Source organism: Pseudophryne corroboree, chromosome 1, assembly GCF_028390025.1.
Source record: "Pseudophryne corroboree isolate aPseCor3 chromosome 1, aPseCor3.hap2, whole genome shotgun sequence".
Taxonomy (NCBI): domain Eukaryota; kingdom Metazoa; phylum Chordata; class Amphibia; order Anura; family Myobatrachidae; genus Pseudophryne; species Pseudophryne corroboree.
In genome coordinates, this window is record NC_086444.1 from 1,099,389,626 (window position 1) to 1,099,409,194 (window position 19,569).

The following is a 19,569-nucleotide window of genomic DNA, read 5'->3' on the forward strand; positions in this document are numbered from 1 at the left end:
GAAGTGGAAATGGCGCTGGTGTGCTGAGGAAGAAGGCCCCACCCCCTCAGCAGCGGGCTTCTGTCCCGCTCAGTTTCTGTGTAAAAATGGCGGGGGTATTCCCCATATACAGTCTAGGACTGTATATGTGGGTACTTTTGCCAAAAAAGGTATTAAATTGCTGCCCAGGGCACCCCCCAGCGCCCTACACTGACCGGAGTGTGTAGTGTGCTGCGGGAGCAATGGCGCACAGCTGCAGTGCTGTGCGCTACCTTAATGAAGGCTGACATCTTCATGCCGCCGCTTTCGACGTCTTCGGGTCTTCAGTGCTTCTGGCTCTGTGAGGGGGACGGCGGCGCGGCTCCGGACGACCAAGGACTGCTGCCTGTGTTCGATCCCTCTGGAGCTAATGGTGTCCAGTAGCCAAGAAGTGCAAGCTGGCTGCAAGCAGGTTTGCTTCTCTCCCCTCAGTCCCTCGTCGCAGTGAGTCTGTTGCCAGCAGAGCTCACTGAAAATAAAAAACCTAACAAATACTTTCTTTTTCCAGCAGGCTCAGGAGAGCCCACTGGGTGCCTCTGCTCTGCTCGGGCACATATTCTAACTGGGGTCTGGAGGAGCGGCATAGGGGGAGGAGCCAGTGCACACCAGATAGTACCTAATCTTTCTTTCAAGTGCCCAGCCTCCTGTGGAGCCCGCCTGTTCCCCGTGGTCCTTACAGAGTCCCCAGCATCCACAAAGGACGTTAGAGAAAAGCTTTAACTGTTTGGCACCTGGTCCCCTCCAACCACCTACAGCCCCAAGGTATTCCCTGTGGAACCACATGGACCTTGAAGTAGAAAGATGAGGGGGGAGTTCGTATTCAGCAGGCCACCTCCTCCCCATACCTGTGCTGGCAGGGAAAGGAGGTATGCCTGTCCATGCGGCTGTACATATGCTAGGTTACAGCAAAACCACCATCTTTACAACGGTGTTCTGAAAGATGGCACATGTGCAGAAGAGAGAAGTGTTGTTCAGCACCATCTTTCTGAATACATAGCCACACTGCTGTGTAGAATAGGGTAGGTATCAGGTGCATGGACATTGGCAAATACCCAGAATCATGTGCACCCATTATGCAACTGTCCTTGCTGTTCTTACACTAGTTCGGTGCACCTCACCAGTGCTTGACTGCAACATGAAATGTCTACCGGGAGAAGACATTGTGTAGGGGCCCATCCTTTAGGGGTGTGGTCAGCCACCAGAGGAATGGCCAATCATTATAGAAAACCCAGCCTGTCAAAGGATACTAAAGTGCATGGTCTGTGGACCATGTTCCTGCTTTACCAGGTAACTGACCCTGTAATATAACAGCAATGTAATTTGAGCAGACCATCTAAAACCTATGAGATGGGTCCATCCAGGATTTTTTATTGCACTGCACCTCATTTATCCCTGGCCTGTACCACCACCATTATTATGAGGGTGTAGTTATATGAAACCAGACATACTAGTGCTGCAAACAAAATGTTAGGATCTCAGCTGTAGCATCATGTTTGTAGCGCCTCAAGATAAGACAGGTCACATTAGATAGCAGTACTAAAACATCAGCTTCAACATACTGCTACCCCAAAAACCCCCACCAGTGACAGTTTGCTGATCAGTCATCTCATATTCGGTGTTACACTCACACAGATCAGTCTGAACAAAGGACACTTTGGAGGTGGTTCAATTGTTTATTGGATGCCCAGAATGGCATCTTCCCCATCACTTGGGGCAGTATGCAATTGTTTTATTGTACCAAGAAGTAACATGTTTTTGTGGCATAAACCAGCTAAATTGACTAAATCAGTTGAATGCAAATGGCGGGATTCAAATCTTGCATCTCCCCTCCCGCTTCAAATGTTACTGCTGATGCGCGAGATATCAGCATTTCAGCTCACCACCCCCTGGGTGGCGAGCTGAAATGCATGAAAAGTGACCCGTTTGGATGCCCAAATAGGACTTTTCACAATTGTGCCCATGACTTTAGTCAGGTTTAGCTGCTAAATCCGTCTTATGGACACGATAACAGGGGGCCAGAGAATATCGCCCCGCGGCCTCCCGTAACTTCATACGGGAGATTGGGGGTAATAAAAGATTTGAATCCCACCCAAAGTATCCCATTGGGTGTCCATGTGTACACAATATATGTGACAGATATTGGGCAGTGTGTACCCATGATCAAATGATCGTATATACCAGTCCATTCAAAAGTAGGCAGGTATATTTAAATAGTTTTTCAGGCTAGATATAAGGTGTCAATTGATAAGCGTCTATGTGTACCAAAATCTGAAGATAGTCCGTGGTCCAAGGGCAAACCCCACGTTCGACTCATCCCACCTGTTCCAAATGTGAGGCTTACCGCCTGCTTGCAGGGGAGCACTGGGGTTACACTTTGTAGATTTATATGTACATTGATCATTCAGACCAGAATAGAGCGCCATATGGACAACGCTACACTGAAGGAACCCATGCTAAAGTATGACTATAATGCTGTAACCAACACTTGCAATATGTAGGTCACATTTTAATAACTGTTTGCCTAGAGGTGCTTAGGCCATGTCAGATACCTGTAGGGGATTAACCATTTTCTGCACTGTGATGAACTTCTTGTATAGATTTAAATCAAGTAGTTTATTTTAGGTTTTGCTTAGAAGGAGCAAACTATATAATTTGTTTATAAACAATATAAGCTCAAGTAACCCTTTAACACTTCAACAAAGTCATTAACAGATACTTATTACACAACAGATGCCACAAAGCCTTTTATCTTCAGCAGGAGCTTCACACAACTGCATCGTCTTCAGGTCATTCAATGCCTTTAAAATAAATAAAAAATGTAATCTTTTCATCTAACCACACATTAATGACGTTTTGTATGTATGCTTCAAAGAGTTAAGTTGTAATGAGGTAGCTATCTATTGCCATATTAATACTTTGTTCTATACATCCTATCGCAAAACAGCTTTGATAATTCAATAGCTGGATACCACCCATCATGCAGATCACAGTGAGAACCTGGGGTAGATGCATGAACTGATATGGGGGAGCAGTGGTATCAGCATTGTGCGCTGATACAGCTTCTCCCCCCATGTATGACAGCAGCACTGTAAACAAGGTGGCAGGGGCAAGAGCCATTCCAGCACGATATGTTCCTGGTTAATACATTTCCCCTTTGTTCTATGAAGTTCTGTCTTGCCCCGCAAAATTCAAGAAGTGTGGAGAGGCAGCCAACCCACCATTACACACCCCTGAGTGAAAAAGGCAATTTTAATCTGCGACAACCTAAAATCCCATAGCCCATATCTTGGGACTGAGAGAGGAACAGTTGTCGCATGGCACAGCAATAAAGAGATCAGATGATGCTTGTGTATAAAAGGTGCAGAATTAAGATTAATAGGTTATCCTGAAGGACAACAAAGTTGGGCCTATAATTTTTAAACACCTAGGGGGCTCGTATGCAATATAGCTTGCAAAATTCCAAAGGGTCAATAATTTAAGAGGCAAGCTGGTTACCCTTCAAATTACCAATTTAAAAAAAAAAAAATGTCCAGACTTCCTGTAAACACGCAGGCTATTACATAAATTTTAGTGTTTAACCCAGTTAATTGCTCGGATACTGTGAACTGAAAAACCATGAACGTGTTGCATTACCTCACTCAGTCGGCTATGTGCAGTCCACTTTACCTAAGAAAATAAAAACACAATTAGCCTTTAGTACGACTACTATGCAAAATAAAAAAATTATTGGGGATTCAACAGAATCTCATGCACTAGTACAGGCCTGGCCAACCTGTGGCTCTCCAGCTGTTGTAAAACTACAAGTCCCATCATGCCTTGCCACAGTTTTGCTATTAGGGAATGCTAAAACTGTGGCAGGGCATGCTGGGATGTGTAGTTTCACTACATCTGGAGAGCCACAGGTTGGCCAGGCCTGCACTAGTACAACACGGGCTATCCCATAGAGGTGCCCCTTCCTTTGGGAGTGTGCAGCAGTTGGAACCTCCATATATGTATTGCTCAGAGCATGAAGTATAATCAGATTTCAGGTGAAACACGGACTATGCAAAACTCATCACAGAATACACATTTTCTAAACAATCTCTAGCATGATGCATGTTAAATCACTACAAAGCACGAAGTAACTCGAAATGCTCCAGATTTACCCGAGAACAGACTGGATCAGCCATAGGTAAGGTTACTCATTAGGTGGGTACACACTAGTCAATGTGCTCTATGAGCGACATCATCTAGTGTTTCCCCCTCCTGGGCCAGGCGGTCGGCAGCCAGGCATACACACTGAGCGATATGATGTTCATATCGCTCAGTGACATCACGCAGTGGCAGGGCCATGAAGGCAGCTCTTGAACGATAGTCCAGATTGAGCTGCCTGCACAGTCGATAGCGAGGGCAGGTAACGACCCATGCATCGCTGTTCAGTGGCATACACACTTGCCGAGAACATGAGACGTCACTCAGGAATGGAGAAAATAAGTAACACTCGTTTTCTCAACAAGTGTGTATGCACCGATAGACTTTAAGGTCACTTTAAGAATGAATTTAAGCCAGCACAGCTGTAACAGGCAGACTAGTATACTATGCAGAGTGATAGTAAATCTTACCTGACAGTGTGACAAGCACCGAGTGGACCCAGGATACTTGGTCCCAAAGCAGTCATCTAGAGGAAAATACCATTTAGCAAAATCATAGCAGACTATTTACATATACAAAAAAAACCTGCTCAGGGCATGGACATAATCATAGTAGTTTCAGGTGAAACACGGACTATGCAAACTCATCATTGCAGAATACCAACAAGTTTTCAAACATTGTACTCATAGGTATAAATAATTACCATCTTATAAGGAAAAACAAAATAAATAAAAAACCACACCACTTGGCAGACAATAGGATATCCTCACTCCATCGTGGGAGCTGAACTGCACTGCGAAACCAGTAACCACTGTGGGACTAGGAACAAAACTCCACGTTCTCAGAGTGGGATGCTGTCAGGATCCAGACACAAGGTGAGTATGATGGGTTGGGTTAAGCTGTGGTAGGGCGGGTTAGGTGTAAAATACGAAAGCTATCTGCATTCTCAGCGTTTGGATTCCATACATAACCCCTCAGAGCTACAGCACACTATATGTACACACCTACTGGCAGGATTAGCTGACTGGCTCCTCATTGAGTTGGCCCCTCTGACTGAAGGAGGGAGAGAGGCTAGCAAGGAGGAGCTAACGGACCAGGAAATGGCAACTTCCTGAAAGCTATTTGTTGTTTTACCAATACTGAAACAGTTGTGAAACTATTGTTTAGTGTGTATAAATAAAAGTGGAGAATCAAGAACCTAAATCATGGCCACCAGTGCATTCTGCAAAATACCTACTTTCTGGCTAAGTGAATTTGTAATGTTCTAGGTTGAAGGATAGCACATCAATTGACAGAACAGATTCTAGATATCCATAACAGATGTGGATATAATACACATCTAGTATGGCTGCATGTTTCTCCCATTATCGCCAGCTACCCCATCCCTCTAGGTTGTAAATTCTCACAAGAGCCCTCACTACTTTATATCTTGTGCCCCCATTTTACCCACTTGCGCCTACAGATGTATCCACTTACATATATAGTCTCCCTGCACATTAAACAACCCTTATAGTCATGCCATGGTGTGACTGTAGCGCCGAGCGCCTGTACGTGCAAATTATTCCATTAAACTACATCTTATTCAGAAAATGATGCGAATAGGACGCACAGTCATCTTATGCAGATTAAAATGATATGCGGCATGCCTATATTCTGTGTATGACCGCGGCTGTATCTGTATACAAAATGGTACGCTAGTGCTTTCATAGAACACTAACATACCTTTCATATGCAATTACAGCCGCATACACAGACTATAAGCATCATTTTTATAGCAATGCAAATAAGCATTTTCAGTAAAAGATGTCAGATGCTAACAAAGTTGTACAGGACCTGTCAGCTCACTCAGCCAGGCACCTCCTGCTACACAGTGTAGTGTATGGAGTAATCAGTTACTGGGCCACTACATTTGTTTGGCAATAAAAACATTGAGCATAAAAAAAGCCAGAAACCGGTTTATAGATATTTGTAGCTACTTGTGGCTTAAGCATGTTACCTTCAGTGATCGCATAAATTGTTACCTGTTTTTTTTTCTCGTCTGCATCTGGAGGGGAGAAGAGTACTGTTATAATCACATACTACCGCATTATGATGCCTCAAATGCATACTTTACTGAACTTGTAACACATGCAATATGGAACTGACCCCCACATGGAAACCTAGATCACAAGTACTTTGTGCCTGTAGTTCGCTACTGCGACATTGGGCTCGATTCGGAGAAGGCCCTAAACATGATATTTTAGGAGTGAAGCAATCATGGTCTGCACAAGTGTACGAGTCACACTATGCATGTGTTAAGTTACATTACAGTCTGTCGCAGCACGATTTACAGAGCATTTGCGGGAAGTAGAATGACGGCTCAAACTTAGACATGCCCCAACTGTTTTGGCTCCAGCATCTTTGTTTCTGTGCCTATTCTGGGTTACCACAGACTGTCCTGCATCCAATGCAGTGGTCCTCCTATGCAAACGATTGTATTTGTGTAGTCACCGGTAGGCCTCTCAATGGAGATACCAGTTGTTGCAAAACTTGCGTATCACAAATTCACAGTAGCTTAACTGAGTCAGGCCGATTATCCTCTGTTCATACAAAATTATGGACCGTTTTGTGTAAAAAAAAAACCTGGCCTAACATACAGATCAGAATCCAAATTCAGTATTCCCCCGCAAAATTCAGGAGGTGTGGAGAGGCAGCCAACCCACCATTACACACCCCTGAGTGAAAAAGGTAACTTTAATCTCCGACAACCTAAAATCCCATAGCCCATATCTCAGGGCTGAGAGAGGAACAGTTGTCACACACACACACACACACACACACACGTGATGAGATGGTGCCGGCATGGTAGAACATTGGTAGCACACACACTTAGATTACGTTTAAGCACAAACTAATGCCCTTATTTATCAATGAGTGATGAATTGCAACAGCCAGTCTACTCCTGTAACAACCTGCCCCAGCCTATAACATGGCAGTTAAGAGCAGATTGGCTGGTGCAATTTATCACTTATTGATAAATAAGGAAATAAGATATGTAATTTTCAGACATCTTGTGTATCATATCAGAGCTTACTGCTCTATTACTGTGCACTGCAAAGTCTTCAACACCCCGACTTACCTCTACATCCAGCTGCATTCAGTTCACCTTGCCCAATTAGAGAGAAAAAAGGAAGTCTTTATTTGGAGGTTAGAGGACCATTTATAAAAGATAAAATGCAAGGTATTGCTCAGAGCATAAAGTATAATCACAGATTTCAGGTGAAACACGGACTATGCAAAACTCATCACAGAATACACCCTTTTTTAATATACCCAACTCGGCAGCGCAATTACTAGGCCTGGTAGGATACAATTGGTCAGATGTATTAAGCCTGGAGAAGTGATAAAGCAGTGATAACTGCAAGATGATCATGCACCAGCCAATCAGCCCCAATATGTAAGTTGACAGTTCAGAGTCAACTGGCTGGTGCATTATCACTTCTCCAGGCTTAATACATCTGCCCCATTGTTACATCCCTATACCATATGTGGCTGCACAAATGTCCTGGGACTCATTAGCAGTTCCTGCTATCTGAAATAGTAACACTTCTCTAGAGAATGCACTGGTTTAACTAGATCAGTTTCACAAATCCATTCCTCATACCCTTAACAGCTCATGTTTTCAGGATTTCTTCAATCATACACAGGCAACTACTTTTCAGGGATAGTAATTATGGGTGTGGTCGACAGGTTCTCTAGGTCAACACGAGCGTTTTTTGGTGTTGTTTTCTTCGTAGTGTGACCGGAAACCCCAATTAGTGCACCGTGTCCCCTCGCATGGCGAGTGAAGCTTCGGGCAAAGTACCCCGCCACCGCTCGGCACAGATTACCGTTCCAATCATAGTCCACGTGGATCGTTAAGTATGAAAAGGTTAAGAAAAAAAAAGAAAAAATTGTGAAGATACCGCGTCAACCTAGATACCGGATCCCGTAATTATCCTCCCTGTATCAAACAGAAATCCTGAAAACCTATTTGGTTGTGTTAAAACTACTTGGAAAGTGGCTCCCATCTTAAGTCCCTTTCCACAACCATGACCTTTGGCAAGTGCGACTGTAAATTTAGGCCTAATAAACTCTGCAGCTGTTGGGAAACAAGTCCCAGCATGCTTTACTAGTGATCAATGGGAGGATATACTGGGACTTGCTTCCAAACAGCTAAGTAGTCACAGGTTGGACAGGCCTGATGTAGGGAAGTCATTAAAGCAAAACTCACCTGCAACTCTGAATCCATGAAGACAAGTCTGACACAGTGAACACAGGATATGTGGTCACCTAAAGAAAAAGACCTTTAGTCAATCATTAAAACATCCATATATGGTGTAAAAGCCTGCTCGGACATTACTATTTGTTAAAAAAAAAAAAAAAAAAAAAAGACTCCCTGAGGAAGACCTAGAAAGGTCGACACGCGTAGGAGATAACAGGACACCGTTTCAAACAGACTGCCTTAATCATATTCAACACAGCAGAGCTCTCTACTCCTGGACACATTTATCACCCACGGCGCTGAAGACTGCTGAGGAACAGGAACAGGTCACGTGACCGCGAGGTACAGGAAAGTGAAAGTGAAACCGGACGAAAAACTGCAAGACTGACAAGGAAGCAAGGTGACAGCGGAAGTTGGGAATCGAGCACAGAAGAACAAGGTAAGGGCTCTGTAAGTGGGGAGGTGCACTGCGGACAGTCCCGCTCCGGGTCTCGAAGTCAGTGACACTTTCCCCCCCCAGAGACACGACCGCACTCCTCGGATCTGGCCGGCGGCAGACGCCTGTCTACACGGGCGCCTTCCGCAGCCACAGACCGAGTCAGAGAGCGGAGAGTCCAGAGCCAATAATTACCTATCTCCTGCAACTCATCCCTCCCGCTTAGCCACCTGGGGTACCCCTTCATTTGCTAGCACCGTCAGAAGATCACCTCACCCCCCCTCCCTCTCAAGACAAGATCAAGCTGCTGCAACAGACTCTTTGACCGTGACCCCCATATATTACTGAACGAGCTCCTCTGGGACTGTGTTGTTTATGCCCCTCCACACATTGTGGTAGAAGTTTGAGCACAATTAAACGAGGTGGGACGCCACACTATTGTACTGGACTGCGGACCAAAATATACATAGATTTCTTATACATACATACATATATATATTAATATACACACACACTCTTTCATTAATGTATTAATTTTCTATTTTTTCACATCTTTTTCCATTTATTCTCTCTTTGTCATTTTGTTTTAGAATAAATACACTTATTCTTCATATATACAGTGTATACTTGTCATTTAGTATTACAACCATTACCACCACATATTCAGGCGCAATTGTGTACCCCTATGTTACACACACACACATATATACACTTAAGTACAATACCCTACAAACATTTTACTGACCTATTAATGTATATGGAAACAGATCATATGCCACAGAAAGTGGCTTGTTAGGTTGAACACCAATGAAAAACTGCATTACTGCCATAAAATAGCTTTGTTAAATAAATAGCTCTCTATCTGGGTAACAATCACCTACTCTCCAAAACCTATCCTAAAAAGTGTTGTCTTACCCCGCAAAGTTCAAGAGGTGTGGAGAGGCAGCCAACCCGCCATTACACACCCCTGAGTGAAAAAGGTCATTTTAATCTGCGACAACCTAAAATCCCATAGTCCATATCTCGGGGCTGTGAGAGGAACAGTTGTCGTATGGTACAGTGGTAAAGCCATCAGAGGATACAAATGTGTGTAGCATTTAGCATGGAGATAGAAAACGTAGGGCCAGATTCTAATGTTACACGCCCCTTATCTCCCGTCTAAAGTGACAGGATAGAGGGGCGAAATTCAAAATGTCCCTCGTTTTAGTCAGTATCGCGCTCAGTACAGTTGGGCTTTGACACGCAAAGCACCTTAACCTGATCAAACTAATAGGCGTGATTGTGAAAAAGACTCATTCGGTCGCCTGAACGGGTCTCTTTACACGCATTTCAACTCGCTACTTCTGTCCGGAGGTAGCAAGCTGAATTGATCTTGTCGCGCCCCGGTGGCAGTAACGTTAGAACACCACCGGCGAGCGTGATCACGGCCGGGAGGGGAGGAGAGCACATTTGAATTTGGCCCACTGAGATAAAATGTCAAGAGCTGATTGGTACTTTTCAAACCCAGCCTGTAAAATGTAAGGCAGAAGATGAATGGCTAATACTTTCTCACAATTACATTTCATTCCAAGCTTAAATAGTTTTTAAATGATGTCATTAAAGACCAACTCTGGTCTATCATTTTTATCTTATGTTTTAGCCAAGTTAATTGTTAGTGTGTACTACAAATCTATGGATGCCTTGAGTTACCTTTTCATTCAGCAGTCCGCTACATGGAATCCACTTTTAGCTAAAATGCAAACACAATGAACAAAGTTAACCATTACATCGAGATGCAATATACTCTTTCTGCAAAAGAAGGGGAGGAGGGATACATTACTACCTCACTTTTAAATGACCCCTCAACGTATTGCTCAGAGCATTAAGTATAATCACAGATTTCAGGTGAAACACGGACTATGCAAAACTCATCACAGAATACACATCACCTAACACCTCTAAATCTAAAATTTCGCAGCGAAAAATTAATTGGGGCATTGTGGTCCACTGACTGCAATCCCTGACATATGAGACACTGAAAGACTGAGTATTTACCCAAGAACTGACTGGGTCAGTCACAGGTAAGGTCACTCGCTGACTTCTGCAAGCATGCATTTCAGCCAGCACACCTGTCTTAGCCAGTCTAGTATACTACGCAAGGCGATAGCAAACCTTACCTGACATTCTGATGCATACACAGGGGGGACCCAGGATGCTTAGTCCTATAGACACCATCTAGAGGAAGAGACCATTTAGTCATTTCATAGCAGACAATTCATTTACATTTATATAAACACACAATTATAAAAAGCCTGCTCAGGGCATGAACATAATCATAGTAGTTTCAGGTGAAACACGGACTATGCAAACTCATCAGAGCAGACTACAGACACTGTACTTGATATACAGGTAGGAGATATTTACAAGAAAACAAAAGGAGGGGGGGCTAACAGGTTAACCTCACTTCACCCTGAGAACTAAACTGCACTGACCAATACCAGTAACCACTTATCTGCTGCATTAGAGTCCTCCAGTCACCCAGCTCACACCTTCACCCACAGCACAACTCACAGGTGCCAATAACTACATAAGATGCCAAGTAGCAGCTAACGCACCAGGAAAAGAGGATTTTGGTACTTACCGATAAATCCATTTCTCTGAATCCTCTAGGGGACACTGGAACATCAGATACATTAGGGGTGTGAAGCCTTGCAACCGGAGGTGTGGCACAATCTAAAATTAAAACAGTCTGCACAGCCAGCTCCTCCCCCTTCACGCCCCCTATCCCTCAGTTTGGAAAATTTGACGGAGAGACTAGGACATGAGACTATAAAACCAATGGCGAGGAGCCCACCGTACAGCAAGGTCAAACAGCAACCTATAAGTCTGTTAACAGAAAACCAATGCTGTTTGCACGAACAGTTCAACAAGAACCTGTAACAGCAGGTTGACAGCACCGAGGCGGGCGTCCAGTGTCCTAGAGGATTCAGAGAAATGGATTTATCGGTAAGTACCAAAATCCTCTTTTGTCTTTCATCCACTAGGGGACACTGGAACATCAGATACATTAGGGGACGTCCCAAAGTTACTCCCAAGGGTGGGAATGCTGTCAGTAACCTGTAAAACCAGACGTCCAAACTTCGAATCTCTGGACGCAATAGTATCAAACATGTAGAAGCTTGTGACCGTGTGTCTGAAGACCACGTTGCCGCTCTGTAATGTTCAGTAGTAACTGCACCTCTGGCTGTCACCAATGAGGTGCCCACTGATCTGGTGGTATGGGCACTAGCCTGAACCGGAAACCGTATACCACAGGATAATTACTGCATATGTAGACGCAGACAAACTGCTCCTTGTACTATCAAAGAGAACAACAATCGGTCCTATAGTCAGATGGACGACTCAAATTGCACGGATATCCGTAGAGCTCGTACAACCTCTAAAGACACTGTCCCATTGAAAAGATGGCATCACCATAGGCTGGCCTACGGAAAAACACCCAACAACCCATGGGAGAAAACTCTGTCCGTGTAAGGAGTACTACCCTATCGCCCTGGAAAAATAGAAAGTGGACACTGGTATCATAGTGTTCCCAATCAGAGACCCATGTGGTCCCGACGAAGGCAACAACAGGACTGTCCTGGAGAGATAATTCCTCCTGCCCTCTACTAAAAACTCAGAGGTCGTTGAATTGAAACATTCCCACCTCAAGGTTAGGCCCCACGGCGCCGTGGAGAGCCAGGAAAAGAGATATCCTCAGAACTTTCCTTAAAAAAGTCTGACCTCCTGTAACGATGCTAAGCGCTGTCGAAAAAGGATGGAGAGGTTAAAATCTTAAACACAGGCCACCCTGTAAACCGGACCGGAGAAACGTAAAAGTCTAGACAGAGGAAATCCCCTGGAATCCAACTCGTAGTCCTGACACCGGTCCATCTTCTGTAACAATGCAAGGTCGTGACCGGCTTTCGCTATCACTGTAGGAATAGACGCCTCAGTCTTCTCTCTGAAAGATAGTCTCCAGGGGTATTCCGTTAGAAGACCTCGCAAGATCGAGCACAAACTGCTGCGGAACCAGTGTGGTGGAATGATAAGTCGCCCACACGCCTTCCCGTTTGGCTGTTAATACCCTGGGTAGAAACTGAAATTATGGAATCTTTTAAACACTTCTGGAAGACCAAGGAAGTGTCATGCGTCCAGTTCGTGTCGAGAGGCCAGTAGGTCTACAGGAGGTAGCCCTCTCACCCTATTACCATCTCGATTCCTGGATGCATGTTCCGTCAACTGAGAGTCTGTGTCCCAGTGCTCCATTCCCGGAATGAACTATACTGAAAAGGACGATTTTGCGCATTCCTGCCCACAACAATATCCTTGTGGCTGCTTTTAATGCCCTCATGTTCCTTCTTGATGGTTTAGGTATGCTGTCGTTGTGACATTGTCCTACTGCATATTTAAGTGGTGACCCATCACTAGGTTTTCGGGTAAAAGAAGTTGTATTGTAACCGCACTCAGTTCGAGAATGTCTATGGGTAGACTACTTTCTCGTGACGTCTATCCGTTCTGAAACTGATGTTCCTCTAGGATGGCACTCCAGCCTTTGAAACTGGCATCCGTTGTGAGGATCCCCCAATTCTAAAAGCCGAATCTCTTCCCTGCTGCGAGATTCGTTAGTAACGACCACCAATATGAGGGAAGCTTATGAATGAAATCAACCACCTGTGATATCGAAAACCAACGCGAACCTGCTCCCTGAGCAATGAGGTTCACCTGGAAAGGCTGGTAGTGAAAACTGCCGTACTGCAGAGTCTCCAAAGATGGCAACATCTTCCCGAGAAATTGTACCCCCGAGGTCGAGAAACCGTCAGTGGTTGTAGTACCTGAGCTACTCGCCTCAGTATGTCCTGGATCTTGCTCTGTATTTGTACAGTCTCCAAGATGAAACCTGGAAATTGAACCCCTTGAATTGGCAGTAGGGTGGATCCCTGGAACTTCCAATCCACCCACATTTAGCGAGAAATCGAGAAGTCTGCTTCCTTGAGCAGCTGTTCCTGGAAGATGGCTTATATCAGCAGAGCATCCTGATCGTACCTCCAACGATCTCAAACTTGTGACCCTTATCACCCTGATTCCTGTCAAAATTTGTTAGGGCTGAGGATAGACCAAATGGCGAAGTCACAACTGGCAATGATCTCTGACCCGTACGAATCCTAAGTATGCTTGTCCAATGTGGGATAGGAAGGAATGCATCCTTTATGTCCAAAGACACTATGACTCCTCCAAACCCAGTCCTGCAATGAGCGTTTGGGTTGATTTCTCCGGAATAAGTAGGTCAGTATAAATTGGGTCAAAAAAACGTGAAAATGAATATCAGTGTGACCGTTATTGGTTACGACAAAACAGGATTCGAAGAGAACCCTTTTCCTCCCCGAGAGTAGGGATAATAATAATAGCGCAGCCCGCTGGATAACTTCTTGTGGACAGACACTGTATTAGTTTGGTCCCAGACAATCTTACTGTTGTCAATATCTATCCGCAATATAGGGAGACAAACCCTTTTGATACCAAATTGTCTTCTCAAGTCTCGAATCCGGTCTCTCTAGACCTTCCAATCCTTACCCCCCATAAGAGGTTCAAGGAGCGTTTCGTATAGACCTGTAATTGGCCATTGCGAATAGCCTCACCAGCCCGATTCGAGAACTAAACTAGTTGAATAATTTGTCAGAATAACTGCTACAGCCTATTGGTATATTTCTATGAAATCCGGTAGGCAGAATCTGATTTCAGTTGTCTGAAAATTATTGGGACAAAGAAGGCTTACCCTCCCATGGAAATTGCCTTCCAACTTGGTAACCTTAACCCTTTTACCGAAACAGCGATCTCTCAGTTCCGTTTGAGATGGTCTTGAAACTAAGGGTTATATTTTCTTGTCAATGTCAGCCTACACATGACCCCTGTTTTGCAGTGGGACTGTAATGAGTAAGAATGTCACGTTTGAAAACTAGGCCGAGGTGCGCTACCCACAATATGAGATCCTTTTCCCCTTCTGTGGAAACCAAAATTCTGTTGACACAGAAAACTAGAGAGACATAGCTGAGATCAGGATGTTAACCTCCCTAACAGCCTGGTAAGTACATGTGGTTAACCTTCGGATATGTTCCGCTAATCAAAGAAAAACTTATTTAGACAGATGGAAGCATGTACTGATCGCCTCTAGTTAGTTACGCCTCTAACGGTTCGCACATCGTTACGAGAGCCAGCACATCTTACCACTCGTACTCAAAGGCAGGAAAAGGGGTCTTATTGATGTCTTAGGACATCTTGTTACATATGTGCAGATGGAGGAAGTCTTAAGCATGAAAACCTCCCTGTTTAGGATGGGCTCACAGCCCCTACTCAATCAGTGCAATATATGTCAGGTTATTCTTTTCTTAACCTTGATGGATCACTGGCCCCCTGGTTATTTGCCCAGTCTCGTCATGCCCCCGAGGGCTGTCAACCGTAGTGCTTATTTATTGAAGCCTCCAAATTAATCTCTTGCGATTTATCTTAGAGAAAACATACATACCAACTCCACCCAACCTTCACCCCCTTAGCATAGGCGGAGAAGGGCCGTAGAAAGATTAGGAGCTCTGAAGAATATTCTCAACCAGTTAGACATCTTTCCGTCTAGTAAGAAATAATAAATACTCACTCAATTATTCCCCACCAGACCACCCACTGTTGATGAGTTGGGTGACATTGTCTGCAGCTCCCTCCCCCGCCAGACCTGTCAGCAGCGTCCGTTGGAGGCAGTATGTACCTATAATATATAATTTGAGATGCCAAAGGTAACTGGAGTTACCGTGCTGGTAAAAAATTATTGGTTTGTGCATTTGAGGGTGAAAATGCAGCCCCAGAGAATACTTGTAATGCATCTCATCTGTATAATAGGTAATGGAATAACGTAATATATATGACGGGAACAATTGTACACTGGATTCAGAGAGAAAAAATAAATAAAATTAAAATAATAATTTATTCTAAACAGCTTTGTTACAACCCCGCACACCTAACTGTGATTCAGTACTGAGGTCGGGGTTGATATCCAGAACGTTCCCCTTTTTTTCACAGGATCTTTGTAGTAGAGGTCCACTGAAAAAATATTGCATAAACATGCTTGATTAAAAACACCTGGAAAATCCTTTGCAGCAGAGACCTAACATAAAAACTACCAGCAGAGGGAGTAGTAAACTATTTTTATTTATTTTAAACCTATCTACTAGGTAAAAAAACCCTCCCTCAATTCTGACTGGCCGAAGAAAAATGGCTCCACTAAAGGGGGCGTTATAGGATTATGAGAAGCAATTTTAGGCGCCTCTGAATATATTACAGATGGCTGCCATTCAAAATATACAGTCACATCATGAAAAAACACAACCTTCTCTCTATATATATCCCCCATAATGTACAGCCCGACCGCCCCGCGCTCTGTAAAGTACCCCGCCAGCTCCCCTCAGCCCTCCGCTCCCAGTGCGGCCGGCGGGAGGGGCCGTCTTGCGGGCAGCTGCGCTCCACTAGCGGGCGGCGGGGAGTGCACACTAGAGCGGCTGGCGGGAGGGGCTGTGTTATGGGATCCCTAACGGGCGGCTGTTCTTCAATTAGCGGGCGGCTGAAGGCGATGTGCTAGCGCTCCCTCGAGCGGCCGGCGGAAGGGGCCGCGTTATGTACTATTTCTGGCGGGCGGGAAGTCCTTGGAGACCCCTAGGAGAAGGTAAGCTGCCTCTCCCTGATGTTGCCGCTGATCATGTCTGCGGACGGAGGGGGGCGGGCGATGCTGCACTTGTGAGGAAACAGCGTCTCACAGTACAGGTCTGCAGGGACTTCTGAGCTGCCTTTATTCCACGCCATCTCTATTATGCAGGGAGCCACAGCCATATAAGTTTAGATGTCCCTCTAGGGGCTACTCACTGTCTCTGTGCTCCGGATTTTCTGTGAAGAGAGCAGCAGATCCCTTTAGCTGGGATTTTAGTCTCCTTCCAGTGATTCCGGCACCCTCCATTTGTTAGGAGGGATTGGGCCTCTCAAATTAGGTTCTGCCTTAGAGAGAGAGTCCTGTATGCTGGAGCAGGAAGCAGAGAGAGAAGGCCGGAAAAGGAGGGGCGGATAAGGAGAGCAGGTGCCGAGGGGTGGAGCTGGCCAGCAGGAAGTACGGCAGTTCTTCTCAGCAACTAGATAGGATTAGGATCAAGGGATCATGTGACTGTCTCTCTCACCTGTGTATGGTCACCGCGGCAACCTCCCGGGGGTTGACCAATCACAGTGACCAATCAGCGAGCGGCTCCTGAGTCCTTAGCAGCCAGGCCACGTGGTTAGCAGCATGGAGGCGGCAGAGGAAGCAGCACATGTGCCCGGTTCTGACATGGCGGAGGGGATCCAGGTGCTGCTGGGAGATCAGAGCTGTGACGGTGCTGCCCCTCCTCACTGCCCGCACGGTGAGACTGGCAGCAGCCTGATTCTTTGTTCCCAGACTGTAGTATATCACACATAAAAGTGTAACCACACTTACTGTAGTATAAGCAGGAGTATACTTACATTATGTGTTCTGCACCCTTATCCTTATTATTGTTGTTGTTGTTATTTCATGTGTAAGGTTTATATTTTGTGAAAATCCAGACTGGTATACATAGAGACACTACTGCCTAAGGGGGATCAAACTATTAAGGGAGATCAATCATGGCAACTCAGGCACGTGAAAGCAGCCTTCACCCTCTCCAGCTGATGTGGAAACACAAATACGAGCACAATGAGGGTCATTCCGAGTTGCTCGCTAGCGCTGCGATCAGGTTAAATCTCGTCTAAACTGCGTATGCACCGCAGTGCACAGGCGCGTCGTTCGGGTACAAAGAGGATCGTTGCTGAGCGATGGATTTAACGAAGAATCCATTCACAGCCGATCGCAAGGTGATTGACAGGAAGAGGGCTGTTTGTGGCTGTCAACGGACCGTTTTCTGGGAGTGTTTGGAAAAACGCAGGCATGTCCAAGTATCTGCGGGGCGGGTGTCTGACGTCAATTCCGGGACCAAAAAGCCTGAAGTGATCGCAGCGGCTGAGTAAGTCCAGAGCTACTCAGAAACTGCAAAAAACATTTTTGTTCCGTCGGCTGCAAAAGCGTTTGCACACTTGCAAAGCGAAAATACACTCCCCCATAGGCGGCGACTATCTGATCACAGCGCTGCAAAAAGTTGCGAGCGAGCGATCAACTCGGAATGACCCCCAATGTTCTTATATACCCCTGCATATTTGGATTGTGCCTTGAAGTTGAGTACACTACAATATATCGGACGATGTTGCAATCTGCAATGAACTGCAACAACCATTGTCTAGGGCAGTGGTCTCCAACCTTAATTGGGGTGTGAGCTACTTTCAGAAAATAAAACCTCTGAAAGAACTATCCCCTCCCCCCAATGCGCGTGTGTTCCTGCGAAAGTGTGTGTGGCCTCACAAAAGTGGGTGTGCCCTCATAACTACAAGTAATGCCCCCCCGCGTAGTGCCAGATACCCAAACAATGCCCCCCCCACGTAGTGCCAGATACACAAATAATGCCCCTCCTGCGTATGGCCAGATACACAAACAATGCCCCCCTGCGTACTGCCAGATACACAAACAATGCCCCCCCAGCAGTGCCAGATACACAAACAAGGCCCCCCACCAGTGCCAGATACACAAACAATGCCCCCCACCAGTGCCAGATACACAAACAATGCCCCCCCCCACAGTGCCAAAATCGGTGCCCCCACCAGTGCCAGATACATTGCCTTCCCTGCAGTGCCAGATACATTGCCCCCCCGCAGTGCCAGATACAATGTCCCCACCAGTGTCAGATACAATGCCCCCCACACAGTGCTCACCTGCTGCTGCTCCTCCTGTATGAGGGACGGAAGGGGAGGAGAGCGCAGCGCGCGGCTCTCCTGTGACTTCCGGAGAGTGGCTGCGGTGAGGGTCTCCTGCGGCGGCGGGCATTTGAAATATGGCACCGGTAAGTAAGCCATTTAAAGCTTGCAGTCCGCCAGCTAATCTGGTGTTGCCGCTGCCGATCCGCGAGCTCTGATTGGCTGGCGTCCGGCTCCATATTAAAAATGAAGGGAGAAGGAGTGCCACTACCAGTGATTGGCCAAGCCCGTGCGCTCTGCGAGCTACCGAAAATGCTACGGTGAGCTACCAGTAGCTCGCAAGCAGCGGGTTGGCGATCACTGGTCTAGGGTGTACACTGAAATACACCCAATGTATTGTTTGGTGAATTGGGTGCTTGCATCGTCTCATCTGATGTGCTGCACTTCAGATAGGACAATGCCATAGATGCCGCAGTTTTGTGATGTGATGCCATCGCTGTGGCGTGTATCCAGCTTTATATGGGTACTGTCTATTAACACACATTCTTGTTAATATCATGTCTTGAATAACTTAATATGGCAATATACCCTCATCAGTGTAACAAACAGTTTTGTAATTCTTGTTTCTCTATCGTCCTAAGTGGATGCTGGGGTTCCTGAAAGGACCATGGGGAATAGCGGCTCCGCAGGAGACAGGGCACAAAAAAGTAAAGCTTTTACCAGATCAGGTGGTGTGCACTGGCTCCTCCCCCTATGACCCTCCTCCAGACTCCAGTTAGATTTTGTGCCCGAACGAGAAGGGTGCAATCTAGGTGGCTCTCCTAAAGAGCTGCTTAGAGAAAGTTTAGCTTAGGTTTTTTACTTTACAGTGAGTCCTGCTGGCAACAGGATCACT

At 45.6% G+C, this 19,569-nt stretch overlaps 1 protein-coding gene, 1 long non-coding RNA gene and 3 other non-coding genes across 14 annotated transcripts in view; 1 reads left to right on the forward strand and 4 right to left on the reverse strand.

The window, feature by feature from the left end:
* Nucleotides 1-1,677: 1,677 nt before the first annotated feature.
* LOC134927485 (uncharacterized) lies at nt 1,678-16,984 on the reverse strand. Of its 8 annotated transcripts, XR_010177655.1 has the most exons (10): nt 16,283-16,368; nt 15,853-15,935; nt 10,985-11,042; nt 10,518-10,557; nt 8,402-8,460; nt 7,268-7,294; nt 6,171-6,193; nt 4,620-4,675; nt 3,652-3,684; nt 1,678-2,816 (listed from the first exon to the last, which is right to left on the reverse strand). It is a non-coding gene; the product is annotated as an uncharacterized LOC134927485 (long non-coding RNA). The 8 variants fall into 8 exon arrangements; XR_010177654.1 differs by lacking the exons at nt 15,853-15,935; nt 16,283-16,368 and adding an exon at nt 16,752-16,984 and having other exon boundaries at nt 8,402-8,474; XR_010177653.1 differs by lacking the exons at nt 15,853-15,935; nt 16,283-16,368 and adding an exon at nt 16,752-16,983.
* LOC134932814 (small nucleolar RNA SNORA79) lies at nt 3,186-3,331 on the reverse strand. Its single transcript, XR_010179488.1, has one exon. It is a non-coding gene; the product is annotated as a small nucleolar RNA SNORA79 (small nucleolar RNA).
* LOC134932818 (small nucleolar RNA SNORA79) lies at nt 6,801-6,946 on the reverse strand. Its single transcript, XR_010179493.1, has one exon. It is a non-coding gene; the product is annotated as a small nucleolar RNA SNORA79 (small nucleolar RNA).
* On the reverse strand, nt 9,733-9,878 carry LOC134932811 (small nucleolar RNA SNORA79). Its single transcript, XR_010179487.1, has one exon. It is a non-coding gene; the product is annotated as a small nucleolar RNA SNORA79 (small nucleolar RNA).
* ZCCHC4 (zinc finger CCHC-type containing 4) overlaps nt 16,471-19,569 on the forward strand; it is a 98,193-nt gene continuing 95,094 nt past the window's right edge. Inside the window, exon 1 of one of the 3 annotated variants that reach the window (XM_063921967.1) lies at nt 16,471-16,554. In XM_063921967.1, coding sequence (XP_063778037.1) covers nt 16,506-16,554 — 49 coding nt within the window. In that variant the 5' untranslated portion in view covers nt 16,471-16,505. Of the gene's footprint in view, nt 16,555-17,069; nt 17,276-19,569 lie in introns of those variants that run through there. The other 2 variants (XM_063921959.1, XM_063921977.1) reach the window with 2 other exon arrangements.